Source organism: Tursiops truncatus, chromosome 21 (genome assembly GCF_011762595.2).
Source record: "Tursiops truncatus isolate mTurTru1 chromosome 21, mTurTru1.mat.Y, whole genome shotgun sequence".
Classification (NCBI taxonomy): domain Eukaryota; kingdom Metazoa; phylum Chordata; class Mammalia; order Artiodactyla; family Delphinidae; genus Tursiops; species Tursiops truncatus.
The window spans coordinates 9,608,573-9,623,539 of NC_047054.1; the positions used below are offsets into that span (position 1 = coordinate 9,608,573).

At 43.5% G+C, this 14,967-nt stretch overlaps 1 protein-coding gene across 2 annotated transcripts in view; it reads left to right on the top strand.

The window, feature by feature from the left end:
- CSMD1 (CUB and Sushi multiple domains 1) overlaps positions 1-14,967 on the top strand; it is a 1,403,311-nt gene that overhangs the window by 1,346,130 nt on the left and 42,214 nt on the right. For both annotated transcript variants that reach the window (XM_033848938.2, XM_073798556.1), the window contains exons 52-53: positions 13,219-13,392; positions 14,790-14,963. In XM_033848938.2, the coding sequence (XP_033704829.2) occupies positions 13,219-13,392; positions 14,790-14,963 (348 nt within the window). The remainder of the gene's footprint in view (positions 1-13,218; positions 13,393-14,789; positions 14,964-14,967) is intronic.

Below are 14,967 nucleotides of genomic sequence, written 5' to 3' on the forward strand. Positions count from 1 at the left end.
TGTGTGTGTATATTCCGGCTGAGTGTAGTCACTGTAGTTTTCAGCCGAGTGCTTCTGGGATTTTCTGAGCTTTCCTAAGTGTTCTTGTGAGACTGGCCACTGAGTAGTGCTCTCCGTAAGGCAGCTGCAGTTGGGGTAGGTTTTCTCCATCAACTGCAGTGGAACTTGGTGCCTTCGAAGGGGATTAGGTGATCTAAGAAATTGCATCTCCTCTGTGAATTGTAAGATGGAAAGTAATAGCAATTTACATTTGATTAGTGCCTTATGGGATGAAGGTAGGGCAGTGGTAGCCTCAGGGGCTTTAAGTGTCAAGTTCAGTTTATGTAACTGTTGAATCATGGGACCAGCTCAAGCCTTACTGATTGCAAATAAACCTTTACCTGTTGTGTGGCATTCTTCTGACCGAAGGTTAGGACTTTGAAGTAGAAAGGACGAAATGCATATTGAATAGTTGGCTGGATGGAGAAGCTCAAAGTCATGGCCTCGGTGGTATGCAATATGGCTTAGACACTTTTTGGAAGAGGGAGTGCTCAGAAGGAATTTAAACTGAAAATAAAGAGGAAGAAAAATGTCCAGATTATAATGTATAAAACATTAGTGTTGTAGAACTTGGACACGGCATATAAAGAATAATACAACTGGAAAGGCGTGAAGTATTTAAAAGAAAAAAGACACAATTAGAAAAGGGTGAGAAATGATGCGTAGCCACATGTTTATAAACCAATGAGTAAAGAATGTGTGATAAACTTAGTTTAAAGATTTTAAAAGTTTGTAAACATAGTCTCCCAGCTACCACTGAGACTTGAAGGGGTAAAATCCATAGTACACAGCATATGGCAGTGAAGGATAGCTCTCTTCCTGAAAAATCGGTGGCTGTTGGGTAGATAATGTAGTGTAACCCAGCAGGAATATATGGCCACAGGACCCAGAATGCTGTGCGAGACACAGCAGAGAATGTGGGGAGAAGAGCCAGCAGGTGGAGAACAGAGGTGATGTCTGTGCTGGAGAAGATTATAAAATGCTCAGAAGGGGAAAGGGAGGAGGGGCTGTGATCCTAAATCTGGCACAGATACCTGACAGAGTAGATGCTGGATTCCTCCATAATCCAAACATTAACAAGATGCCCTGTTTGGATATAGTAATTTGAATGGTGTTATTTATTGATGACTGAAAATGTGCATTTTGAGTTTTATCTTATTGAACTCTCATTAGGCGTATTGTAAGTGCTCGGTACTCCTACTTACAGATAAGAAACAAAACTTAGAGCTTAGAAATTTGCCCAACGTTGCAAAGCCAATAATATGCATCAAAAACAGCATTAAACCTAAGCAATTTGACCATAGAACACAGGCTTCTTAACATTAGGGTATATAAGTAGTTGTTGTCTTTTTTATATAAGTAGTTTTTTAAGTTTTGTACTACTTCACCAATATATGTATCTCTCAAAAAAAGAGATACAATAAAAGAGGCCGTTAATACTACTATGCTAATTCTGACCAATGAAGAGAAATTTGTGGTTAACTGGAGGAGAAATGAGCCTTCGTGCTAGACTACTCCCCACCCCAAGGCACCTGTACCACGAGGGTGTTTAGTACCTAAGTGGCTCTTCATGGATGATTTTGTTCTCCATCCTGCACGGTTCCTGGGCCTCTTGCTTACCAATCCCACTATTATTTTCTTTCCATTTCTTGTCATTTGAATTATTCCTTTGTATGTTTCCATGGTTTTGAATGTCTTAAAAGTCTGGGTTTCTACCAAGCTAAATGACCTTGGGTAACCTTCAGGCTCATGCGGACCCTGTGAGGATAAACTATATAGTCATGGAAGGAAAATGACTCACAGTGACGAAGGAGGTAATCGCTAGGGATACTTGCCAGAAATTCATATACTTTGCAAAAATAGTCTATATGATCCCATGACTTCAACTCTAACAGAGAAGAGGCAGGACCCTCAAAAACCAAAACACCCCCAAAACTCTGACTTTAAGAAACAAATCACCCCAATATGGAGGAAATGGGAAATTACCCAAGGAAACAGAGACAGTTACACCAGATGTCTACAATGAATCCAGTTAAGAGAATGAAGTACACTTGAAGGGCCATGTCCTGAAGGACAGATATGCCACGAGCTGGGAACAACAGAAGTATTCAGGACCATGAAATGTAAGGCCCATGCATAAGTGACATTTGAAATAAAACCCAAGTTCACTCATCAGAGTTGGTGTTAAAGGAAGTAGATGAAAGAAAGCAGAAGGGCTCAGCTTCCTCCTTATGCTGTCTTTCCTGTAAAGAAGAATTATGATGTGAATATGAAGGTTAGAGAATCTTTTATATCAGACACTGGAACCCCAAGAAAGAGAAGGAGTCCATCAAAGAGAACTTGAGAGTTTCAAGTACAGTTGAGGCTCCTGGCCAGGAGAGTCCCATCCAAGCAAGCTTCGGGTACCAGGGAGAAGTTGGCCGAGTCATTGGCTCCTGTGGGATGTCATTAAAAGGAAGTACTCTAGGGCTTCCCTGGGGGCACAGTGGTTGGGAGTCCGCCTGCCGATGCAGGGGACGCAGGTTCGTGCACCGGTCCGGGAAGATCCCACATGCCGCGGAGCGGCTGGGCCCATGAGCCATGGCCGCTGAGCCTGCGCGTCCGGAGCCTGTGCTCCGCAACGGGAGAGGCCACGACAGTGAGAGGCCCGCGTACCGCAAAAGAAAAAAAAGAAGATTGCCTGAGGGACGGTACATGAATGATGTTCAGTGGATTGCTGTGATTTGGGAAGGAGGTTTCCAGGTGTTTGTTTCTCTCTCCTCACTCTAGTCCTTTCCAAAACATTTATTTAGCTCCTGGATGAGGGCATAACACTGCTAGCTGAAAGAGTGAGAATAAATATGTGATGACAGATTCAGGGAACCTTCAAATCGAATGGTAGGCCAAACAGATTTCATTAGACATAGGAAAATAATGGAAATAGTGTAAAATTTTACTCAAAGTAAAAAACAAAATAACTCAATGTACATGGTGAGGAGAAAATTATGAAATCATAGCACACACAGAAGGACTGGGTGTTTTGGACAACGGAAGGCTCATTTGTGCGAAGAGATGCCTCTGACACTGATATTGTTTTGTGACTAGTCTCCATCTTGTTCCGTGAGCCTGGGTGGCCATATCTGGGGTGATCATTTCAGTTCTGTGAGACAGTTTACGTGGGCTCTTGAGGAATTGAAATGTGTATGTGGTGAAGGATCTGGTAACCATGACACTGGAGGAATGTTTGGAAAACTTGTGATCCTAAGTTTTGCTGAGAGAAAAAGTTAGGAAGTAATTAATATCTATTTTCAAATATTTAAAATAGTTGGTGGGAGAAAGAAGAAAAGAAACAAAAATAAAATTAATTAAACACATCTGCCAAGGGCAAGGACCAGGATTGCTAATGACATTGGTGAAACAGCTCCATTCATTGGTTTGAAATAGCAGATGCTATGTACAGAAAAATAGTCTTCAGACCCAATATAAGAAATATTTTCCCTTATTTATTTTTTAACATGTGGGATCTGTCCAGAAATGCAATGAAGACTTCCTATAGAAGGTGGTTGGCCACCTGGCAGGGTTTTGTCTGGGGCTCCGTTAGACTCAGCTTTATTGATCCTACACCCACCGTGCTTTCTCCATCACAATGCAAAATACTTGGGCAAAAACATTTTTCAAGTTGTGCGTGAGGTATCTTGGAACAAAAACGCTTTTGCCTGAGATTTTCCTTCTATTTCATGTGGAGCAGGGATCGCTTATTTCTAGTTGTGGTACGATGGTTATTTCCAGTGGTTTCCGTCAGGGAAGAATACGCCGGATTCCTTGATGATCATTGCAGTGGAAATGGCCAAGCGTATGCACAGACGCTGCCACAGGGAGAGTCTTGTGATTGTTAACGGTAGGAGAGCTGGGTTTAAGGAGATGACGGGTGATTTTCTTTGTCTAACATTTGAGAACCTAATCTTTGCTGTGTTTGCAGGTACCTAGTCTGAATTCTAAGCTAGAACCTTTGAGAAAAGATAGCATAAGGAAAGCTGGGCAACACTGTGTGCAAATATAATTATACCTAAAATTTAGGCAAAGTAATACATTATGTGTATCAGAGTACATTTTTATAAAGGGTTAGCCCACACCTAATCAACGCCATCATCCCTGCTTTACAACTGGGCTCTCCCAGGGTGCTGAGAATTGCCCCGGACTTGTTCTGATTTACCATCTGTGCTGTGCAATGCTGCAGATCTCCCTGGGCTGGAGAATTAAGCACTGAGAAGGCTCACCCCGTATCTGCATATCAGGTAACTTACAGTCCATCAGGGAAGTGTTACTGTCCCCATGCTCCCTTAATTATTTTCTTCTGTTTATCTTCCCTGCGGTAGTTTGCATTGAACCCGACACAGAGCACACCGACTACACGAGCTTGTACATTTGTAATCCAGGTCTCCTATCATAGAAAGCTACATTAATCTTTTAATACCATTTATATCATTCAGACTTTTTCAACACGTAATAACCCATCATGTCTTTCCCTCTGTTACCTCTTTAATCTGTTTACTCAAGACGTCAGTGAAAGATTGAGACATTTCCCACCTAAAGAACATTATCTTTTTTTCATTAGATTATTTTGCTATTATCTGAAGTAAGTTTGCATTTGCTATAATGACCTATGAGGAGACGAATTCTTTTGTAAATATGATATCATGGTGATACATTCATGTGGCTAAAATAGCTAAATGACATGATTCAAAATGATATCATGAGACCATGTTTTTTCATAGTTGTTAGGGAATAAAACTGGAAAGTATTCAAATGCCTTGTACGTGGATAGATCCACATACAAATTTTTAATAAAACAAGTGATTATGACAATGCTTATATTGCAGCAAAAGGATATTAGAGCAGAAAGATTAACCCCTGCCTCCTTGATCTTGGTACAAAAGTGATCTGCAGTATAAAACTTAGGCCGTATGGTAGTCAGGGAGGGTAAAATATTTGGAAACACTCAGTGCTAATCTTCACGTTTTACATCTACATTATCAGTGGCTCGCAGATAAATGTCACAATATTCCTCCCAGCCACAAGTGCTTCTGTCTCTATTTCTGAATATTATCTAGTGATTTTCATTCAATTCCTCAAGAAATATTGCACAGGATGTAAAGGTAAATAGGAGGTGGTTCTTTTTTCTTGTAAGGAAATTATCATCAAAGGAATAAATAAGATAAAAACCAAGTATCTTTAATAAAAAGTTGAGATTGATGAATGTCAGGAGAGAGGTCCACGCAAAGTCCTCCCCATACCCAGGGAGGGAGCCACTTTGATGAACAGGGGACTCCAACACACAGAAATGGACTAGGGTCATCCCAGAAATGAGAGCCACAGAACAAACAGCAGCTGCACAGGTGCAGAACTGTGAGGCAGGAGGTCCTGATGGTTCGCCTGAACCAAGCACATCCCGGGCTGGGGCTCTCTGTGGTCACATGATGCTGAGGGACGGTGCTAATATGGCAATGTGATCGTGGAAAGAATTCACGTCCTTTCACGAACACCCCCTCTAGATCAGGCAGGGGCTAATGCTGGTGCAGAGGCCATGACACCGCTCTTAGGACTCACAGTCTCAGAGTGGAGATAAATAGGTAGGAGAAATTCTATTTCTATCTGCTGAATTCAAATCAAAACAACCCTCACCATGTAGGTATTGTAAACAGATGGTCCTGGAGATAGAGTCTCCTTCCGCAGGGAAACCTAAAATAAGGGAGATGTTTGTGTTGAGTATTAATGGGCAGTAATTCCTTTAGGGTTTGTGAAGACTGCAAACACAGGGTGGATTTGGATTAAGTTATATGACATCTTACAGGCAGACAAGAATGTGAAAGAAGTTTTATGCAAGAGGGCAGTGTGTGCAAAGTGATAGAGGTAAAAAGTGTGGTACATTGAGGGACTACATTAATAAAAAGGCAGATGAAAGATTTCTGAAAGCCCCAGAGACTACCCAAATCATGGTACTGGCCTGAAATTTTCTTATCAAATATGGTTTAAAATAATGGCCATTGGCTAGGGTGTGTCAAACAGAGATGTGATACAAATGTATTTTGTGGCAAAGGGATGGGCCTTGGTCGTTGGTGTTACTAAGGGCACAGAGTGTTGCACAGCCCATCACACCGCACCGGCCGATCCCTGCCAAGATTCACGTGCTTTCTGCGCTACTACATTTTCTCGGACTTCCACAAAGTTGCTCAACATTACCCCTCAAAATTGCTCGTGCAGAAAAAGAAGTCTCCTTTGTGAGAACTGAAATGCGTTCCTTTAATATGCACACATCTGGAGATTTAAATACCAGCCATCGATGTTTAATGCCCTTAAACGTGTTCCCTGTACATAAGAGGATCTGATCCATCTGACATTTCGTGACCATTTGTTAATACTCAAGCGGTGTTTGCTATTGGCTTTAGAATTCACTGCCAAATACCCCTGCCTTTAGCCCCAAGCTGGAGTTATCACTGGAATGGGCAGAATGAAGCAGATTGCATTTCTAATTCTCTTGCAGGTACAACGTACTTACAACGCTTATTATTTTATTTTCAGCAATAAGTACCAATAATAACAAAGCAAACATGAAGGTTGAATATTTGGTTTGTAGATTTTCTAAAAATGTATGAATGTATTCAGTTCTAATCCCCAAACCAATGTTTAGTATTTGTACTGATACAAACTGGCACAGTGAAAAGAAGGTGACCTTAAAATAGGGAATTCTGGGGTGGGGGGCGACGTGTTTGTGTGTATGTGCGAGTGTGAGAGAGTGTGGCCTTAGGACAGGAGAGAGATCCAGCTATTCAGTTCCTATTGACGCACAGGCCCCGCAGCGAGGATGCCCAGCACAGGGAACTCCTGTAACCTGGGAGCCACGCGCCCAGCAGGTCCCCTGGAGGAGCAGGTTTCCATGGCACCAGTGGAACGGTATTAAATTCCCAAATCACAGAATTCGCTTCTGAAATTCCACGAGTCTAGGTAATTGTAAGAGACTCTAACACACGTTCCCTGCAAGTATTCAATACTGGAAAGAAGCATTCAGACTCTGCCTTTGTTGTGAGGTTAGGCACAGCTGACATCTGACACTCTGTGTCTGTCACTCAGCAAAGTCACCACTGAAAGTCAGTGCGGTTTGTCAGGTTGCAGACCGTGATCAGTGCAGCATCAGAAACAGTGATGCGCAGTCCAGAGAGCTCAGCTAGCTGCTGCAAAACCCTGCCCATGGGTGGGACTCCATCTCTACAGTGTACGTGCACGTGACTCCCGGACAGCAGGGATGCAACGGCAGGTATGGGGACAGAGGGCGCAAGGGATTCCATTCATCCAGGGCGCAGTTTTCAGAATATTCACTCTGCTACTCAGAATCGTTGTACGACACACACTAAAACATCTGCGTGTACACTCTGGACAATAACGTTCTAGGACCACTGCTTGGAGAGGCTGGTCCTGCTGAGGCCCTGCCCTGGGGGATAAACGCGTTACTCGCGGGAAGTGCCGGTCCCCCTGGCCCGTGTGCTGGCCCAGGCTGCGTGATGTGAGGGCCGCGGGCTGGCGGCTTCTCTGTGCTTGAGACCGTGAGCTGGGCTCCCACACGGCTGGGCCGCCGTCTGCCTTCTCCAGTTCCCACGCGGGACGAGTTTGTGGGAAACCCTCGACCCAGGAGGAAACTGAGAATCCCCTTGCCCATCCCTCTTCTCCCTGGGTCTGGCTCATGGCAGCCCCAAGGCAACTTCTCCCTGTGAGAGGCGACTGGCATTCATTCAACCTGGCCGCCACTCTGTGTTTTAGCGAAGTTTGGTAGATTTTCTTCCTCCTAACTCAGTTTTCGAGAAAGACTGTTAAAAGAGATTCTCTTTTCTATTTGGGACATCTAACTAAAGCATAATAACTAAAATATAGTAAATAAAAACAATACAGCTTTCGTTATATCTAAAGTCGCATAAATTTAAAGGCCAGTGATTTTCCCAGAGGAGTCATTTTGCAAATGAGGTGAAACCTGCAGACTCTTGTGACCCACTCACAGGTGTGAAATCTCAATTTTTCTGAAATTCCATGGAATTCCAATTCCATTGTTCACTTCGTCTTAACAGGCCAATTTGAATGATAGTTTTTAACGATATAGTGTGTGAAACAAAGAGAGTCACCTGACTAGAACTGGAAAATACCCATCCCAGCATGGAATTCTTGATTCTGCGACTGATTCTCTCAAGAACAATTTTAAGCAGTTGGAGAATTACCCGTTCCATATAATGCCTGTCTTCAGCAGGGAGAAAATGGAGAATTAAAATGTAAAGTTCTAGGAATGTGGAAGTAGTAGAATTGGTTAGTCACACTTAACTAAAAGAAAATTCAGCAGTTCCTTTAGGATATATCTCTGTATCTATCAATCAATCTGTCCATTGAATTAAATATCATATGCAGTTACAGTTTTAGGGCATTCTACCTAATTCTTTAGCTCCTTGCTAGCCAGAGCGCTCAGGCTCTGATTAGTGGCAGATTATTAAATTCACGAGTAGGATTGATGTAAAAATAAAATAGGCCACATGCTTTCCACTTAGATTTTCTGTCCGCACTTTAATGGAGCCATTTGTCAGGAAATTCGGCTTCCTTGATTTCCTAGGTGTGATGACACTGGCTACAGAATTGCCTGTAAAAATCATTTAGTGATCTTTGTTTAAGCTGAAGCCAAATGCTAATGAAAAAGAAACAAGCAAACAAAAGCACAAACACAAAACCTAGGGGCCTGGCATCACAGTGTCAGATCTACTGGATAATCACATTATTTTATTTAGTTGATATTTTGTTTTGAAATGTGCAGGGCTGCCCTCATCCCAATTCCTTTTTTTTTTCCAGTTAATAGAGTTACTTATCCTTCTTTACTGCTTTTTATACTCAGTGGAATAGTAATAATTTAATGCACCCAAAATTATGGAGATGTAGGACATGAAATATGTAAGGTCATAAACTTAAGAGGGTAAAATGGGTGCCCTTCTGGGAAATGCGTAGTTTGGTCCAATTGCTCCATAGTCTTCATTTTAACTGAGACTCTAAAAATAAATAAAAGTTCTCAATACAGGGACCATTCTCTCACCTTCACCTGGCTAACAAACGTGCACCCTTCAGGCCTTAAATGTTGCCTCTTTCAGGGTGTCTGATGCCCAGCTGGGCTACATGTCCCTCTCTACTCCTCACCTCTTTTTAGTTTTAATGTACTTTTTATTTTTATTTATTTATTTTTAACAATGTTTATTTATTTATTTATCTTGGCTGAGTTGGGTCTTAGGGCCCTTCATTACAGTGGGCTTCTCTCTAGCTGTGGCGCGAGGGCTTAGTTGCCCTGGGGCACGTGGGATCTTAGTTCCCTAACCCGGGATTGAACTGGTGTCGCCTGTGTTGCAAGGCAGATTCTTAACCCCCTGGACCACCAGGGAAGTTCCCCTGATCCTCACCTCTTTAGGGGCAAACACCCTGGGGCACTTTCTGTGTCAGACCTCCCGTCTCTTTTATGATTGTATCTTATTCTTCCTTGAATCCCCAGCCCCAAGGACATTGCTGGCCCACAGCTAGTCAGCATTCAATTATTGCCAATAAAGGAAAGCCACCTAGGAGACAGTGGATTTGGAAATGCTTCGAAAATGTGAAGTTACTTTATCTCTATTCACTTCATCAAATGTTTAATGAGTGACTAATACATGTTAGACGGTCAGCAGATATCTGAACATAGTTACAAAGATAGAGAAATGCTTTCTACATAGTGTGTCTATAACAAAACTGGGGCTACATTAAAAAAATTCACAAAGGACATATCCCAGTATTATCACAGGATAACAGAACCTTAAATTTGAAATAGAGCTCAGAGTACATTGAATTCAAATTCCACCTCATACAGTTTTTCCCTTCTACAACATTTCGACATGGTACTGTTGAAATTTTGGTTAAATGCTGTAAGTGAAATATTCTGTATTTGTGAATAGCACATAATTGGTCTAAGGCTTTGAATGTTTTAAAGAGGAACTCACCTGAGGGCTGGAAAGTTATACGAGTGACAAACAGATTGTTCTCTACCAGCTTCAGATCCAGAAGTGACATCATCCACATGTACTTAAAATAGGAAGTGAAGTTTGAGGTGAGGCTGTCAATTCTTCCTTCAGGCACTGAGCTGAAAGGGAGTGTTTTTGAAAGACATCCCTGATTTTCTTTAGGTCTTTAAGGCCAGTTCCTCCCAGAACTGAAGCGTCCACGTGTCAGAGAAGAGTTGCTGTTGGAAGCCTTTGTTTCCACACAAGCCTGTCAGCCTTGCCTTCTGGTGTCTGGGGTGCACAGATACCTCCTTGCCGTGAGGAGTGCTTATTTGCCGGGCTTTCAACAGAGAGTGCGGCCTTGAAGCATGTGCTCCTACTGAAAACTTAGATGAAAACAATATGATTGAGGTTTAAAAGTGAGTCTAGCCAGTCGTGTTTGTCCAAGTCAAGAGTGAGGCTGTGCAGATCACGGAGAGGGAGGGGGACTTTCTGTCGCAATGTACCCTTTCCAGCATCTCGGTTACCCTGAGCCCGGGTCCCTCCTCTTGGAGTGCTGATCAGGTTCAGGATACCCCCCAAATGCTTGACATTCTCTAGAGTAACAGCCAGGAATCAGGTGGCCCACACTCTCTTTGAGGATTGGAGTGTGTTATTTTGGTGTGTGCTTCTAGAAATTACGTCATTTCCTTCTCGCCTCGGAAGTGGCTGCATCCGGGCAGTGGGCCCGCGCGTGGCGGCTCTGGCTCCTTTCTTGTCTCGGGGATGCGAGTGGGGCTCCACGTCTCTATCTGACGGAGATGGCCGTGCAAAGCCCAGCCTCCGGGAGGGAGCCCGCATCCGAGTTCCAGGATAACAGCCTCAGAAGCTCTCCCTTCAACCCCCGGAGAACATTCAGCCTCCTCCCAGTTCCCTGCTTGAGTCACGCCTGGTGTGGGGGGAGGCGATCTGGCTTCTGGTCAGAAGCAGCTTTATCGGTCTGGATCCGGCTGAGTGGAAAAGCTGCGGAGGTGACAAGAGATCAAGCGAATCGAGCACAACTTGACCCGACCTCTTACAAATGTTGGGGCAGAGATTCTGCTCAAAGAGGGATACCTATCACCGATGCGGTTTTCTCCCTCTGTCCTCTGCAAGGTCATCTTGCTGATAACAGATCTAGTTCAAACCTAGGATAACACAATGCAGCTGCATTGCCTTAAACAGAAATAGAGGGTACTGTTGTGAATTCTTCCAGAATGGTGGCATTAACCCTGAGTGTCATATGACAGTACTTTGGCCATGCTCTCAGCTTTGGGGTTGCTGTGCTCTGAGTAAAGCACCAGCAGCTGGGTGCTCTATTCGGGGCGGTAGTGGCCAGGCGAAATCCACCCCAAAACGCTCTGCAGCCACTCCAGCCTAAGGAGCGAGTTTTAGTGGACAATTTAGGAACTCTCCTTGTCTATCCAAAACCCATGTGTCACTCACATCCTTTTCATGTCAGTTACTGCTAATGCTCCATAGTTTGTTAACAAGATACTCTTTCCATGTACGTGAGGAGGGGAGAGGTGGGCGGGAGGGGCAGAGAGGAGGACGGATGGAGGGGAGGGAAAGAAAGTGGAAGGAGAGCGAAAGAGAAGAAGGGAATCCCGCCTCTCCTAGTTTTCCCGGACCACACAGCACCTTCCTACTGTTACAAAGAAAGAATACTCATGGCGCTCCTTAAAGATAATGAGGCAGACTTTTTTTAGGACCCTAGCGATTGGTGTAGGGACCAGGGTGATGGGATTTCACAAAGATATGGCTCAACCCCAGATGCCGTGTGGGCCCGTGGGGGTCACAGCCAAGGGGCAGGGAGGGGGCACTGGTGGGACATTCCTGAGAGGGAACCTCAGGGCTTGAAGGGGTTCTGGCTGAACCCACCTACCAGTGGCGGGTGGGGATGAGAAACTGGATCAGATGTTGAGGCTGGAGGGTTCTTGTAGGGTGACTTAGCAGGGTGCTTGCTAAAGTTGGCTTTTACAAGGAGGTGCACAGGTGGGCCTGGGGGGAGTGTCAGGACCCGGATTAAAGCTTTTTCAGGCAAAGAAGCTTTGTCACTCCTCAGCCTTCGACTCACGAAGGACTGAAAATTCCTCTAGCTTCCTTCCCCACTTGGAAGCCCTCTGGTTCTGAAGCTTCTCTGACACCCTGTTTGCCAGCGACCTCCTTACATATCAGAGTCCTCACATCAGTACTGTTTTCCTCCCCTTAAGTATTGATGTTCACCCCAGTTTCGTCTTTGGGCCCTTTCTTTCCTTGCTGTACATACTTTTCACAGGCGAGCTCAGCCACCTGTTGGGTTCAGCCTCCATCTGTAATCTAGCTTTTCCTAAATCTCTGTCTGCAGGGTGTCCCTCCCCTGAGCTCTGGACTTCTGTGTTCAACTGAGGATGTGACAGTTTCCCCTAGACATCAGTTCAAACATAACTCAAATGGACATTTTCTGAAATTGAACTTATTTTCTGATATCAATCCTTCCTTTGGAATTTCACAGATAGTTCAGGAATCTAGTCTCTCACGGGAGATCCTTCCATCCTTTTCTTTGCTACCCATTTTCAATAGGGTTACAGAACTTATGTTAATTCCAAGTGTCTCTTCCTTTCTTTTGGCCTTTATTTGGAAATAGAATAAATAGATAAATAACATAAAATATCAATAAGTAAAAGAAATAAACGGAGAAACCATAACTGAGTAAATACCTTCTAACAATTTTATATTTGAACTATTACTTATGTTACCCGCAATTGTTGAGAAAAATTCATGAGTTGAAGAAAACTCTATCAAATAAAAAATATATAAATGGAAAAAATTCCAATAATGTTTGCATTCAGTGCTGTCAGTCACTTGACAATAAAGATAAACTAATTTTGAATGTAGTACTTTTATAAGTTTAGATTTTTTTTATTGGAGTATACTTGATTTACAATGGTGTGTTAATTTTTCCTGTACAGCATAGTGACCCGGTTTTACATATACATATATATCCTTTTGTATATTCTTCTCCATCCTGGTTTATCCCAGGATGTTGAATAGAGTTCCCCGTGCCATACCGTGGGACTCTGTTGTTTCTCCACGAATGTGGTACTTTTATAGAAGGCAACTCTCCAGCGTGTTTTTGTTGGTTTTGCTTGCTTTTCAGCTGGCCACTGCGGCTCCCCGGATCCCATCGTGAACGGCCACATCAGCGGCGACGGCTTCAGTTACAGGGACACCGTGGTTTATCAGTGCAACCCCGGTTTCCGGCTCGTGGGGACTTCCGTCCGGATATGCTTGCAAGACCACAAGTGGTCCGGACACACCCCAGTCTGTGTCCGTAAGTACAGCCTGTGAACTAAGTCAGCGGGTGCTTCCCTTCGTGGTGTTTTCTTTTGTCATTAGGTCATAACACAGACACGTTTAAGCTCAGAGAAAGGATGGAGAGCTGTCGGAAGAGAGAGAACGTGGGCGCCCCTCCCTTTCCGTCTTTGGTCCTTCTCCCGTTCCATGTCCTTCCGATGCCTCCTCCAGGCTCCCTCCACATTGAGTTTGCTCACCAGCTCATCTCAGATGGGTCCCAGGATGAGGGATGTCAGGCATTCATTCCCCCAACGTTGTCCCAGGACGACAAGGTGGAAACAGCATCCCACCAGAGGAGGATAGAGGTGCTGGGTCCGAGTCTGCAGGTTGGCTTTGCAGGGGCCCCACGGTGGCCACCCCTCAAGCGTCTGTGTTGTTTTGTGTTCTTGTCATTGCTTCATCAAGAATGCAGAGAGTTTGTACGCAGTCGTCCCTTTAATAAAGAGGTGAAATTGTATGTAACCATTGTCCTCAAACTTCATAACTTGAGAGACGAATGCTGACTCCTGTTTTTAGAAGAAATTGTACCCTTATGCAAATTTCCTTTTAAACCAATTTTTTTTCCTAATATGTTCTTTATTTTCCTAAACAAAGGGATTGTTGATGTAAGTTTAGGACAGTGACAGGTGTTCTCTGTGATAGTGCTGTGGTAACTGTACACAGTTCAAAGGTGAAAGCTTTACTTAGAAGAAAAAATTGTTGACAAGATAAATGAGAAGGAAAACACCAGTTTTACAACTGTAATGTGTTTCTTTTGAAAGGGCCAGTGAAGGATATGTTCCTGATTTATATTGCTGTTATTGTGGACATGACATAGTGAGGGTTGGCTATGTTCCAAAGGACCATACAATAGGGAATGTCAAAGAAAATATGATTTGAGCATGTACTCCTATTTTTGCTAATTTCATGATGTTTAAATTCATATTGGATTAATTTATACATAACACAATTTAAATTATCATCCAAGTCCCTATAATGTTTCAAGATGAGAGTTCCACAAAGTTAGCTGGTGTGTTCTAAGGGGAAAAAATTCAGAACTCACAATTAATACAAAAATTTAGCATCTCTTGTTTTTCACTGCTTTATTTTAAAATTACCTGATATTCTATCATGATGTAAGAAATAATAATGATGATGATGAAGAAAGTACATTTGCCAGGCGCTAGTTATTTTCCACGATTATAATAAAAACTTGTGGATTCAGCCCATGATTCTTTCTCTCAATATTCCCTTCCAAATATAAACACAATCTGCAACATATCTGATTAGCTGTCAACCCCTCAATTCGTACATTTAACATACCTGCACATGTATTAATAAGGAATGTCAAGTGAGAGTGATGACTTGTTAACGTGGACCTGTCTTCCTCCGTAGCCATCACCTGTGGCCACCCAGGGAACCCTGCGCACGGCTTCACTAATGGCAGCGAGTTCAACCTGAATGATGTCGTGAACTTCACCTGCAACACCGGCTACTTGTTGCAGGGCGCATCTCGAGCCCAGTGTAGGAGCAACGGCCAGTGGAGCAGCCCTCTGCCCACCTGCCGAGGTAG